The sequence below is a fragment of the Harpia harpyja genome, chromosome 1, assembly GCF_026419915.1.
Source record: "Harpia harpyja isolate bHarHar1 chromosome 1, bHarHar1 primary haplotype, whole genome shotgun sequence".
NCBI classification, from domain to species: domain Eukaryota; kingdom Metazoa; phylum Chordata; class Aves; order Accipitriformes; family Accipitridae; genus Harpia; species Harpia harpyja.
This window is the reverse complement of record NC_068940.1, coordinates 3771696-3786372: the sequence shown is the minus strand read 5'-3', so window position 1 is coordinate 3786372 and position 14677 is coordinate 3771696. Positions and strand designations below refer to the sequence as shown.

Genomic DNA, 14677 nt, shown 5'->3' with positions numbered 1-14677 from the left:
AACCAGCAGGCGCCTCCAGGCTAACCGACGACAACCGCTTCGGGGTTCGTCTCCTGCCGCTCCCGTTCGACCCCTGCCCTCTCGCCTTCCTGCCACAGGCCCCTGGATCCCACCCGCGCAGCCTCCGGCTCTCCCCCTGCCTGCCTCACCCGCCCGGTTACCTCAGGACCTGACCCGCCGAACTCCCGCCCAACCCTGAGGAAGGCCGCCGGCGAAGCCCCACCCCACCCCGCCGCCGCCTCACGCCGCCCAACCCACCGCCCCGCCCCCTCGTGGATCCCGAGGCCCCGCCCCGCCGGCGCTTCCCCCTTCTCTGGCGGCGGCCGGAGGGTGCCCGTGACGTCAGGGCGGCGGGGGCGAGGCGGGGGGGGGAGGAAGAGGAGGGGAAGCGGACTGGGCGGAGGGGGGGGGGGGGAGCGCCCCCAAGATGGCGGACCAGATCCCGCTGCACCCGGTGCCGCGCAGCACCCAGCGGAGAGCGGCCTATTACACCAGCGCCGCCACGGCGCAGAGGCACAACAGGTACCGGGCAGGGGCGGCGCGGCGGTGTGTGTCCCCCCCCCCCCCCAAACCCCCTCACCCGCGGTACCTCTGAGGGCGGGCGGGGCGGCGTGCGCCCCTCGCCCGGCCCCGTTACCCCGTGGGGCTCCCGGACCAGCCTGCCCGCTCCGCGGGGAGGGCGGGAAGGGGCGACGGCCCGCCTGTAGGCCGAGAAGCGGGGTTGTCGGCAGCCCCTGCCTCGGCCCAGGCCTCCGCCGGCCTGGCCGCCCCCCCGGCCCTACCCCGGGCCCCCGTGAGGAGGGCGTCCCGCTCTTCCCTTCGCCCGGCCGGGCTGTGGTGGTGGCGGCGGCGGGTGGTGTTGCCGCAGGGCCCCGAGGCCCTGCCGCTGCCGGCCCCACGGCCACGGGTGCGGCCTTCTCCCCCCCCCCCCCCCCACGCCGGGGGGCCGCCTGCAACTCCGCGCAGCTCGGGTCCCTTGCTAGTAGTTTACTTACGAGCGGGGTGCTCGCCTTGGGTGGCTCGTTTGGTAAACGGGCTGTGAGGTAGTTGCTGCGTGTTGGCACGGAAGACGTTCTCAAACGTAAGAATTAAAATAACTCCAAATTTCTTGCAAGGTGCTGTACTGGGGGTTAAGCAGTTTGAAGAAGCCAGTTTAAAGGTCTGCCATCAAATTAAGTTTCAGGCAAAGATTGAATCGTTCTTTAATTCCCATTATTGTGAGTAATTTCTAGGTATACATCATTGCGAGCAAGGAAAAACTTTGCTCCGTAATTTTGGTGTGTCCATTGGACAGCACTCTTACAGTGGAGGATCAGTTAGTTGTTTGAGGGTTTTTTCTCTTCTCTTGTTTTTTGTAGAACGCTGATTGTGGACGCAAGGACTGGAGGGAGCAGTTGTAGGATCTGAAGTAAATGGACTTTCTAAAAACAGAATAGTTGGTGCTGTTGTTCTAATTCAAATACAGCGATAAATCCATTTCATCATGAATAACGTGTATTTTCTTCTCTGTCCCTCCCCATGAAATAACTACCAGAAAAGGTAGTTTAGAACTGTGCCAAGTATGTTAGGCTTAAATTATGTTGTCTTGATTCTTAAACTAGATAAAAACATTTTTTTATGAACGTTCATGAGCTTGTAGGACAGTCTGCCATAATAGTAGTTTTCCCCATCTCAGTAATACTTGGATGTCCGACAACTTGTAGTAGGTTTGTCCTCTCTTTTAAGGTAGGGCAGCATTATCATCATCATCCTTATTCCTTGGAGAATTGAAGCAGGGGAAGCTCTTGCTGGAATCTGTAAGCTTCTCAGTCGGTGGTGTGCTTTGGAAGAAAAAGGGAAAGGGGAGGATTATGTAAGCAAAAACTTAGTCCAGAACATGAAAGGTATCAGGTAGTTCTCTTGTAGGTTACCCAGGAGTGTTTTGGTGATTTGAAAAACGCTATAGATATGATGGGTTGAGTTCATAAATCAGGTAGATACACACATTTATTGAAACTACATTTGCAGGCAGTAATTACGGTTATTTATACAAACTGTTTAAACCTGGCTTTATAAGCAGATTTAGCAAACTGTAAGATCTAGCAAGGAACTACCAGTCCATTACGGATCTGCTTCTTCCCTTCTATCTTGTTTGACCAACATCACCCTCCAAAGACTGTGGATTAAATTCCTTCTAATTTAGATTACATCTTTCAGAGTTACGGTCTTTCATAATCTTTGTGTTTCTCAAGTGCGGGTGACACGTATTTAACTTACTGATACTCCACACAAATGATTATCTATGGTTTTCATTACTTTTGTTCAACTGCTTGTAGGTTTATAAAACCTTTAAAAGTTGGCAGACATGTTTATTGTGTTGCTTTATTTTGATCACTTGATTAAATAAATTGCTCTTTTGAGGTCTGAGAATTAGAATACATACACCAACCTCTTCACTCACTTTAATTCTTTCTATTTTTCCAAAGGTGAGTTGAGTAGGTTGGTCGTTCTCCTTCAAGAATACCATGCCCTGGATTTGTGAGAGCACCTGTTGTGTACTTTGAAAGGTGTCCTGTGAACCTGTAACAGGAGCATGGGAATGCTTGTGTAGATTCTACCACAGGTGTCTTGTGTAAAGTCAAAGAGGAAATATGACAGTCCAGGTGGTTGAACTACAACTTGTAAGTCTTATGACTCCAAGCTTGTAATTGAACTACAGCTCCTATGTCTTTATGAATGATTCATCCTGCTTTTCTAATCTTTATCTTCAGCACAGACTTTGAAGAAGCCTTGCATTCCTGTGGAAACTGCAGCAAAGGTCCTGATGTTGCAGATACTTATAAGAGTGTTGAAGTGAAGTCACTGAGGTCTCTGATACGCAGAAAGTTATCACATGCGTATATACATGCGGATTTTCCCTAAAAGGGTATAATTCATACTTGTGAAGATGTCTAGAAACAAATGCCGATTAAAATGTAATAGAGTTGGTATCTCAGGTTTAATCCAGTACTGTGGTTTCAGGGTCTTCATGAGTCTTTTACTTGCTGTGATTTGTTTCTTCAGTGAAGAATTTGCAGTTTTTTCAAAGTCTTATACTCGGGTCCTTAACTTCAGCATGGTAGTGTTTTTAACTCGGATTGATTGATTGCCCTGCTACTGTGCAACATCAGTTAATACAAGTCGTCAGTTGCTAACCTTTAGTGGCCTCAAAGCTAATTTGTAGGATGACTTCTTTTGCTTGAGCTAAGCAGTCTATAGGAGTCTCTGCCAGTGTTGCTGTACTTTGCAGTGAGGACAAAGACTTTCTCATTCAGTGTTTGTCTGTAATGTGCTTTGTGCTTTTGAGATTATTTTGAGGGACTGATAACATGCATTTTAAAGCTGGAATATGTTTTTCCCACACACCTAAAGAAACTTTGATGATACATACCTGAGACTGTACACTTCTGTATAAAATTGTAGCTAGTTAAGAGCCATGAAATGTCCTGGGATGTACTTCATATACAAACATGACAAGATTAATTTATTTTATGTATTAACTTTGTGTATGTTAAGGCCTGTTTAAAAAAAAAAAAATTAAAACCACATATTAAATGTTACTTGTGGTTCAGTGAACACATGCATCCTGTTCTGCTTTTATTTCTGATTTTTAAGGGCAACTTACTACTTTTGCAGTAGAAATTCAGGTTTTGTATCTTCTGCCATCTTCCCCTACCTACAGAGAACTGTTTGTGTGCTACTGTTGGAAACTAGGGAGATCTGTCTTGAAGTAAAAGGTTGTTCATCTTCAAATTATTAAAAAAGCCCTTGGTATTGTTTTATATATTCAACTTGAATAGTTGTAGAAGGCTTGGGGACAAAGAGGTGATTGATCCAGCACTTGTTTCAGCACTTTGTCCTTCAGGCCGAAGGATCTGTTATCTACAGGAAAAATAGCTACTGCTTTTTGTTTACATTGTGAAGGGAAAAGATGACCAGAGAACATCCAGGATCACCTTAAATGTGCAGTGAGACTTAACACGCTTGGTTTTGTATGTTAGACTTGTATTTGTCATCATCAGCCCTGGAGTAATCAACTGCTAAACACAGGAAGGAAGTTAACTGTGCTGTGCCTGTGCTGTCATGTGAGGTTGATGGAAGGAAAACAAGAAGCCTGGTGGAATTTTGAAGCAGATAAGGAATTAAACAGTAGTCAGCCCTGATTTATCCATAAGCAAAATGCCTGGTTTGTTCAGGTGTCCCGCACTTGCTGCTGTCAGCGTATGCTTGTATTTGGTCTGTTAGGGCCAAGGTATGAGGTGTTGGGACTCCTGAGCTGGTACCAAAAAATCAGGTCTTACTAGTTGTGTCCCGTGTTACATAAATTCAGTTGCACTCCAGGTATTCACAGAGGTGATGTCATGAAAAACATTCACTCACTGGAAGGAATTCTCTTGCACGATTATTCATAGTATGGGTCACAGCAGTGTGCTTATGAATGACCACACTAGATATATTAGGTGGTTACAGTAGGGCGAATTGTGGGACAGATCAACTGCTGTTGCTTGTCTCTGCGGCTTGCTCACTGATTGAGCAACTCTGTTTTAAGGCAGCCGGCTATACTGTTATTTTTGAATTCTCATTCTTTTATGTCGTTAGCAAAAAAGAAAATTACACAGGAAGGAAGAACAAAATAATAGGATAATGTGTCCATTGTCCAGGTAAATGCAAGATACTTGTTGCTTAACAACTAGTGGATTGTAGCTTATTTCATGTGAGGTATGTATAATAGGAAAAAAATAATCTATTCCAGGCAAAATGGAATGGAAGTCTGCAGAACTCAAAGTTTGCTGAGAATTCACACGATTCCCTGATATTTATAAATGTCAAATTTTCTAATTACGTAGACAGTAAGATGATTTAATGTAGTATTACTGTTCTAATGCTTTTCATTTAAATGAAAGCTGTTCCCAGCAATCTTGCAGTCCTTCTGGTTATGATTTCTCAAGGTGTTTGGCTAGATTTCACCGTGAACCACCAAAAAGTAGAGACATACAAATGTCAACAGATAACACTAGATGCATGTACAGTAATTCTGTGATTTTCTTTAATTTCTGACGTTGTTTGAAGTGAGCTTTGGTAAAATACTTTGATACCTGGTGCTTGCTCAGTTGTTTGTTAGAAGCACATGTTCTAGTTCTGAAGTACAGTGTGATTTTCATAGTTCAGATGTTGTTCTTCATATTCCAGTGCTAGTTTTTTGATATTTTAAGTGTAATAATTAAGAATAAAAACTTCCCCAAATAACTCAAATTGTTATTTGTTGAGACCATGTAACAATCAGAGCTAATAGGACTTAACATCTCTTGTAGAAAGGTGTTTAGAGGAAGCTCATAACTTATTTTGCAATAACTGTGGGTCTGGAAAGCCTTGCAAAATGTCCATAATTGTTCAAAAACCCAAACTTTGATATGTATCAGTGTAGTTTACATGTTGCATGGGTTATATGCAGTGATACTTGGTATTTCTTGCAGTTTTTCTAAAATGTTCCTAGTTCCTAGTTCTCTGTCCCTGGGTATGTCTGAATGTTTACAATCAAAAGTTCTTAACGATGTTTGGGCAAAGTTTTACAGGTTTCATTTTAACCTGCTCTTCTCCCCCCCCATACCTGTTAATTGAAGGGCTGTACGTGTATCATCCTGAAAATGAGTTTGAAAATGACAGATGAATCTGAAGGATTGACAATATTGACATTAATTTTAATATAGCTTCTGTGATAAAGCATTCTGAAGATGGAACTGAATTTACTTTTGAACATTTATGTTTTAAAACTGCTGTTGCAAAGTGACAGTAACTTCAAACATCTGTTGTTTGACCAGAAGCAACAAATAGTTTCGTCCAGAAGCATAAACTGTAAAAGTTTGTTACTTTTTTTGTAGAAATAGCATTGTTATTCATCCTACTAACTCAGGATATGGTCACAGAAACTCCTGAAAGTTAAGCAACTGTTGGAGTGTGCGTGAGTGGATACTGCTTGTTAATTGTCTGCATGTGTACTGGCATGCTTCCACTTGCTCGTGAAGAAAGCTCGTAACGTCATCCTAGTTTCTGTGATGCTTTGTTTAAATCAGAGCCCCTGTCTTGTGTTTTTTTTTTTTTTTCCTCTGTGACACGCATACAGAACTGGCAACTAAGTGGACACACCGTTACAAATTAGTCTAGCCCTCCTCTCTCTAGGACAGAAGTTTTCTTTGCTGGAGGTAGCAACCCAAAGTGAGATGCACTGGTTGTTACTGTGATACCAAAAATTACAAATGTTACAGGTTCAGCTGATACTTGCTAGAAATGTCATGAACTCTGAACAACCAAAAGTGGTAATCCTGATAAGCATTTTACGTTAGAGCTACTAATGTATAGATGTTAAAGTGTATTGGAAATGAGAACGCGTTAAAATACACAGCTGCATGTTATGCTGATGTATTCAAATGTTCATTCAAATACACCTCTAGCTTTTGTTTTAGCATAAGGAGGAAAGGATGAAATGCAGTGCGAAGAAATCTCTGTAGAATTGTAGTTAGGAGAATTGTCTGTACTGTTATGCTATTCTTACAAAGTAGATCAATCATATATGTCCTTTTGCTCTTTTTACAGGAGAACTATTGCCCCCCTGTTTTTTTACTGACTTCACCTGAAATTCAAATTGTTTGTCTCTTTGCAAAGCAGAACTTCTTTTCATCAAAAAAAAAAAAATTGATGTCACTGTCTTGCAGGACATACTGTCCTTTGTAATTAGCCTTTCCTGAATTGTGATTTTGGACAGATTCACTGTTCTTGTTTGGAATATGTCACTGAGTAATTTTTAGGCTGAATCTGAGATGCCATCTCTTAATTCCGATTCTTCCAACAGGGTTGTTTGCATGGGATGTTGTACTTGGGATGTTCTATTTGTGTAACAGTGGTTCAGTCTATGTTTTCAAGACTCTTAAGTTGTGAATACCACTGGTTTTTAGAAAAAGAAGTTAGCAGCAAATTTTTTCTTAACTTTCTTCTCAATGTGTGTTCTATGCCTGTTGTTCACATATTCACATTCCTGGATTGCGTGTTGCTTTGCTGAAGACTTTATTCATAGGTTAATACCGCTCATTGGGACTGGCACCTGATTTAGGATTGGTGTGGATTCTAAGGTTTTTGCTGGGGACAAAGGTCAAAGTAGTTTGATACATAGCTTTTGAAAAATGGCTTTGACATATGTTAATGTTTTCAGAGCTTTTATGCAGTGTGTGTTGTGATTTTAGTTTCTGTGTCTTTTGCTTTTCAAAGCAATCTTTGATTTAATGATGCAGGTAACCATATTACTTGCATATAGAGCTGCTCACAATAGGAACTGTAAAATATTTTTGCGTACAATGACACTTTCATTGGTGTCATACCTGAGAAGTAATACTTTGTCTGCAGACATAAATTTTGATGACAAAGGAACTTTAAGTGTTTTTAGTAATTAATTGCAGTTCTTTGACTTGACATTACTTAGAACTGTGTATTTGGAAAAAGTTGTCCTTCTGTTTTTTTCTGCACTAGTAATACTCTTTCACACCAAGATAGGTTTATAGATAGTCATAATCTTTAGCAAGATTATTCTTAGAGTAATTATCCTGATCTGAGGCATTTTAATCTTTAGGCAAAAAAGTGTTTGAGAATTTCAAATTGTTATTGCAGGTGATCCTATCTTTTGCAGTCAGCATGTGTGACTGCATGTGCAGTAGAATAAACTTTGTAAATGTGTTTCTAAGATTGTTCATGTTTAAGCTATTATTTTTGCCCTATAGTTGCATGCCTTCCTGGTTTGTATCTGTAGTATCTAAATACAGTGATTTGTGTTGCTTGGGCAGGCATTTGGATTGCTAAGAACAGGGAGAGAAAACAATTGATTGGGCTACAATGTCAATAACAATACCCAGTGACAGTGATAAAATGGTCCCGTTGTTGTGATCAATGACGTACCCTACTAATTAAAAATAGGATTCTGGTGAATGTAGATGATGTTTCCTCAGGTCCTGCTGTGTATTTAGGTATTTCTGGTACCTATTTGTTAAATACAGAGACTCACTCATCTTGTCATGGGTTGAAAAAGATCTTGTATTAGGATATATGTAATGCTTTGTAAGGTAAGCAAAGGGGAATAAGGAAGGGTGCCTTTTTTCATGAAGGCTTCATTATGCAGATCTCCTGAATTTGTTTCATCTGTATACAGCTCTGTTAAGAAAGTGAGAGCTAGGAGAGAGAAGGCAAATAGCATTCAGAATATTTGCTTTATGTAAGTGTCAAGTGGAACCTGTAGTTTTAGTACCTGTGATTTAAGCAATTTTTGATAAGCTAGTGATGAAAGGGAGCTGCCTTGGTAATAACTATGTGATCTGCTTTCAGACCTTTATCTCAACCGATGTGAGGGTTTTTCCCTTAGTTCTCCATGGCAGAAGATGCCAGCCTTTTTTTTTTTTTTTTCCCCCTTTTTTCTTATTGTAGTAGTTGATCAAAAATGCTGCCTTGTGTTTTTCCAGAATATCTCTCTGCATCATTTGTAAAAGGCTGGGGCAACTTGATTTATTTGGTCTTATTGCAGTAAATATTATTCGTCTTGGTGACACACTCAGTAATAAACTTGCCTGCATACAGTAGAAGTACTTTTTCCTTCTATTTTGTTGTCCAATGGATAAACATGCGCTATGATGGGAGTGTTGTAATAGGCTTTTATAGATCCTTTCATGCAAGGACACAAAAGCAAAGTTAACTATTGAAACTGGATATAAATGTTCAGCTCCACAAATCTTCAGCTTCCTTAAAAGCTGTCCCAACTGTTTACTTGGGGGGTTTTTGTTTGGTTTTTTTTGTTGTTATAACTGTTGGCGTGCTGTGGTTAGTGTCCTCTTCTGTGTAGATATCTGACACACCTGTCCCTGATAATGCATATAAATTTGTAATAGGATTATTTTGTGTGTGTGTATGTATTTTTTTTTTAGGCCAGGACTTGGATTCAGAGAATTCCCAAGTAATACTGGTTAGGGGTGCACTTGCATTAGAGGCATAACTAAAGCTAAATAGAGACAAATAGTGGTAAGCTCTAATATTTCAGAAGTTTTTAGAAATTAGCTTTTCTGTGTTTTGGAGGAAGAGGTTAAAGGAAATTCTTTAAATTTCACACACTCATCTGTAGAAGATTTTTCCATTTTCCACTTCTGTTGTAATCTAGGAACAACATGATTGCTCTGTAGTTAAACTAAATTTACTGCTGTGTAAAGCATAGAGGTGTTTGAAATTAGAGGGGAAAAAGTAACTTCCAATCTTCAAAAATGCAGAAGAATATTTGAAAAAAAAACTTTGTAATTTGATTTTTCTTGGGTAGCTTCTAGCAAAGCAATCTGTTTTATGGAGACACTGGATATTTGAGTAAGAGGAGCAGTTATACAATAATACATTGTATACTTATAAGCATGGTTATGGATGAACATGTGTTTCTTAATGAAATTTTTCCTGCTGCTGTACAGAGTTTCCTGGAATTTTTTTCTTTGTCACAGGACAGGATCTGAACAGTTACATCAGGTGGTTTGTCCTTTAAGAAACAATTCTTGCTCTTTATATAAACATGCCTGTCCCTTTCTTCATTATTCCTCCTACTGCATCTCTACAATTTGGCAGTCTCCTTCTTTATCCTCAGACTGGGAAGGTGTTCACCTAGGTTAACCCTTGGAGGAATTACTGGAGGTAGAGCAGGATATGGGTGAGAGAAGGTTGTGCTGCTTACTCTCAGTCTTTCCTCTGCCCATGACCAGAAGCAGAGGCAGTCCTGTGGCTGGCAGCAGCCATTGAGCCAAATTGCCAGTGCTTGGTGGGATGGGACATGGTCACAGTGGCAAGCAGTGATAGCTCAACTGCCAGTAACTGGTCTTTCTCAGCTTTTCTACTCAGATGCTCAGCTGGAACTTTTTCCACTGCTGCCTCTCTTCTATGCTATTCTGCATCCCACAGCCAGCTCATATATCCAATTCCTGGGTAGACTCATGGCCACGCATTCCTTTTCCCTCTCTCACTGGGTTTGAGAAATACTGCTTTAAGACATCAGCTTTGTTTTTCCTTCTTGTGAATTATGGTATATAGCACAAGTGATAGGTGACAAGGAAATGGTATTTATGCAGTATCTGACACAGTGCTTCTATCCTGCCTGGGTCTTTTAAGCAGACAGATAGAAAAATCCATCATAGATACTGCTTCTGCATTTGTCAAGCAAGTAAAACCAGAAGAACATGCGGTCCTGATTGCCCTGCCCCTTGCACCTTCCTGCAGCGCTCTGTAGCATTGCTCTTTCAGAACAATGGAAAGCTGACAAATAATTATGGATCTAAATAGGTAGCCAGATTAGATTTAAATGAATTAAAATGGTTACCATTACCAGTTATGGCACCCATGGAACTCTGCAGCTGTATCTACTCTGGCAAACAGCCATCAAAGTGGAATCATATAGGTACAGGTGACTTGAGGCATCATTTTCACAGCAGATGTTTATATCAAAATTTCATTTAAAAGTATTTATTGTACATGGTTTCCTTTCACTTAAATCTGTTAAATGATATTCTTAATAGTAGTCAGATTTTGTTGAAAGTTGTTTAATATTAATGTTCCTTTTTCATTAGGAAACCATATTTTTGTCAAGATGGTTGTCTTCCTACCTGATTTAGTAGCACTCATGCTGAGAGTTTTGATGTCTTCACTCTAGCTTCTTTATTCATGTTGCTTTCAGTGCTTCCCTATTTTAATAAAAGTTTCTAGGATTATACTTAATTGATTTGTCACTCAAGGAAAATCAGCACTTCAAGCAATTAAGTGCAGAAAAATACTAGGTAACAAAGACACAAAGATTTTTGTCCTCATCCTAGTTATGAAAAATCCATTATTCATTATCTTATTGTTTTTAAATACTGAAGTACAATTTTCCAACACAATAGCAAAATTGCTTTTGAAACAGAATAAATTGCTTGCCAGTTCAGAGGCTGTATTTTGAAGTCAGGATTATTAAACGTGATGGTGCTTATGCTCATTATCTTCACTACTTGGTGAAGCTCCATATTTAAAAGTGCAAACCTAGATACTGATTGTGAAAAAAGTTGTTTATAATGTAATGGCAAAAAAACTTTAATGAAATTATAATTAGGACATCAATGTACTCTGCAAATATTAACATATTTACAAGAGTAGATTTAAATATTATGCATGTCTGTGAATGTTTCTCAGCCAAGTCTGCCTCCTATAATTCTCTTGCATTAGCATGTTCCTTCAAGAGAGACTTTAACCATATTTGTTGTGTTACTTTTGCATATAAAGGATATAATTTCCTGAATCAGACACCTGTTAACTTTGTACAGAAGTGAAACATATCTGTTACATTGCAATATCTTGCTGTATGCTCCAGTACAGCTAGCAGTTTGTGATTTCACTGGATGGTGTTACAAGTACCCTATTAATTGTTTGGATGTCTAAAAGCAAAACGTGATGCAACGGAAAGCTCTATATTAAAACTGATAAAGTAATTTGCAAATTTAACCAGGAGAGATTATAAAAGCATTGAATGTGAATCTGTTTAAACACAGGCCTGCCTTACTAGAAGTCTTAGCATAAAGTAATGTCTTAAGTTTTTTTTAAGCAGTGGTTTTATTGTCTAGTGTTAAAATTAGTCTAGTCTGAGAGTAATCCATATAATTTAGTATAATATATGTGTTAATGTGTAGTAACTGCTCTGTTTTGTGAAGACAATTTTTTGTATAGTGCTTTTTCTTAATGACTGTTGATAGTAATGGGAATGGAAAACATGTTGCCAGATTGCCATATTAAACTAAACATCAGTTGCAGCTTTTTGCAGACAACATTGTTTGTGAAGATCAAGTTTTTCCATGTTTGTTTTAAACTTTATTTCCCCCCCCCCCCCCGCTTTTTTTTTTAAGTGGGTACTGGTGGTGATAATTCTGAAAGCATTTTCCATGCCATATTTTCACATAGCTAACTTTCTGGGAACTCGTAACTTCTAACAAATTTACACGTTAGTTTGAAACTTTTGTTGTTTTCTGCAGTGTAGTTGTGCTTTTGCATCATTTGAAATAGGTGAAGATTTTTCTTCACAAGGTCTGACATGCTTAAGATTCCAATACTCAGCTGACTTGCATCTGGGGGGAATGGGGGTGTGTGTGTTTATTATTATTCCTAGTTATGCATTATTTTCTAATCTGGTCTGAACACACTGTTAATACCTGTTAATGATGTCCCATACTAAGTGATTCAAAGGAGGTATAGGAATCAGGGCATCACCTGCCAACCAAAAGAGGAAGTGTCTAGCTAATGACTGGTTAACCAATAGTGGGTTTGGTTTTTCTTTTTCTCTCCTTCCTTATTAGATCTTCCCTCTTAACTGTATTGATACCAATTTATTACGTAGCCAGTGTGAAATATGTAGTGTACCTTTTCAATACAAATCTAATACTACAATACAATCCCCCCTCCCCGCCCCTTTCCTGGCATCCAAAAATGGTTAATAGTTGCATTAATATATTCCTGTATACAGCAGGGCACAACACAGAAAATCTAGGGGAAAAGGAAATGGTTTCAGACTTTTGTATTAAATATACAGTAAGTTGAGAAAATGCAAATCCAGTGATGGTGCTTCTTTTTATGCTTAGTCCTGGTGTTTGTAATGTTACTTTCTTTTTAAAATACTGAATTTGTCTATCAAGATTTTGGACTGAATACTGCTCAGGGTGCCGTTCTGTGTCAGCAGAATTCCCGCCTGTTCAAGCAGGGCCACCTAGAGCTGGTTGCCCAGCATCATGTCCAGACAACTTTTAAACGTCTCCAAGGATGGAGATGCTACAACCTCCCTGGACGACCCTTGTCAGTCCTCAGTCATCCTCGTGGTAAAAAAGTGCTTCCTGATGTTCAGACAGCACCTCCTGTGTTTCAGTTTGTGTCCATTGCCTGCAGTCCTGTGACTGGGCACCACTTAAGAAAGCCTGGCTCACTCTTCTCTCCAGCCTCCCTTCAGGTATTTACAGATGTTGATAAGAACCTGCCCAGGCCTTTTCTTCTCCAGGCTGAACAACCCTAGCTCTCTCAGACTTTCCTCATATGTGAGATGCTCCAGTGCCTTAATCATCTTCATGGCCCTTCATTGGACCCTCTCCAGTGTGTCCACGTCTCTCTTGTACTGAGGAGCCCAGAACTAGACACAGGAGTCTAGTGTGTGGCCTCACCAGTGCTGAGCAGAGGGGAAGGATCACCTCCCTTCACCTGCTGGCAATACTTTGTCTAACGCAGCCCAGGATACCAGTAGCTTTCTTTGCAGCAAGGGCACATCGCTGGCTCATGTTCAACCTGGTGTCCACCAGGATCCCCAGATTGTTTTCTGCCAAGCTCCTTTCCAGCTGGGTGGCCCCCAGCATATACTGGTGTGTGGGGTTGTTCCTCGCCAGGTGCAGGACTCTGTATTTCTCTTTGCCGAACTTCCCAAGGCTGCTGTCAGCCCATTTCTCTAGCCTGTTGAGGTTGTTTGTGATGGCAGCAAAACTCTCTGGTCTGTCACTCGCTCATCTAAAGTTTGTGTCATCAGCAAACTTGCTGAGGGTATGCTCTGCTCCATCCTCCAGATCACTAATGATGATGTTGAACAGGACTGGACCCAGTATGGACCCCTGGGGTAAACTGCTAGTTGCTGGCCTCCAACTAGACTTTGCGCCACTGATGGCCACCCTCTGGGCCTGGCTGTTCAGGCAGTTTTCAGTCCACCTCTGTCTGCTCATCTAGACCCTGCATCAACAACTTGTCTATGAGGATTTTATGGGAGACAGTATCAAAGGCCTTACTGAAGTCCAAGTGGACACTATCCACTGCTTTCCCCTCATCTACCAGGCCAGTTATTTCATTGTAGAAGTTTATCAAATTGGTGAAGCATGACTTCCCCCTGGTGAAACCATGCTGACTACTCCATATGGTTTTCTTGTCCTTTGTATGCCTGGAAGTGGTTTCCAGGATTAGCTGCTCCATCACCTTCCCAGGGATCATGGTGAGGCTGACCAGCCTGTAGTTCCCTGGGTCTTCCTTCCGGCCCTTCTTGAAGATAGGAGTGGCATTTGCTTTCCTCCAGTCTTCAGCCACTTCTCCTAGTTGCCATGATTGATCAAAGGTTATCGAAGGTGGCCTTGCAATGACATCTGCCAGGTCCCTCAGCACTCATGGGTGCATCCCATCAGGGCCCATGGGCTTATGTATGTCCAGTTTGCTTAAGTGTTCCCTGACCTGATCCTCTTCCACCACGGGTACGTCTTCCTTGTTCCAGCCTTTCCCCCTGCTTTCTGACACCTGGGACTCCTGAAAGCCAGTCTTGCTAGTAAAGACTGAGGCAAAGGCAGCATCCAGTACCTCAGCCTTTTCTATGTCCTGTGTAACCAGGTCCCTCGTCTCATTCAGCTATGGACCCACATTATCCCCAGTCTTCCTTTTGTCACCTGTGTATTGACAGACTTCTTGTCTTTGACGTCCCTGGCCAGATTCAATTCCGTTTGGGCTATAGCTTTTCTAGCTTTGTCCCTGGATGCTTGGACAATGTTTCTGTATTCCTCCCAGGTTACCTGTCCTTGCTTCTACCCTCTGTGCATTTCTCTTCTGTGTCTGAGCTTGGACAGGA

At 41.3% G+C, this 14677-nt stretch overlaps 1 protein-coding gene across 2 annotated transcripts in view; it reads left to right on the top strand.

Annotated features, from left to right (window-relative positions):
• The first annotated feature begins 405 nt into the window (after nucleotides 1–405).
• The window catches only part of ATP9B (ATPase phospholipid transporting 9B (putative)), a 172807-nt gene continuing 158535 nt past the window's right edge, over nucleotides 406–14677 (top strand). For both annotated transcript variants that reach the window (XM_052802752.1, XM_052802684.1), the window contains exon 1: nucleotides 406–522. In XM_052802752.1, the coding sequence (XP_052658712.1) occupies nucleotides 428–522 (95 nt within the window). In that variant the 5' untranslated portion in view covers nucleotides 406–427. The remainder of the gene's footprint in view (nucleotides 523–14677) is intronic.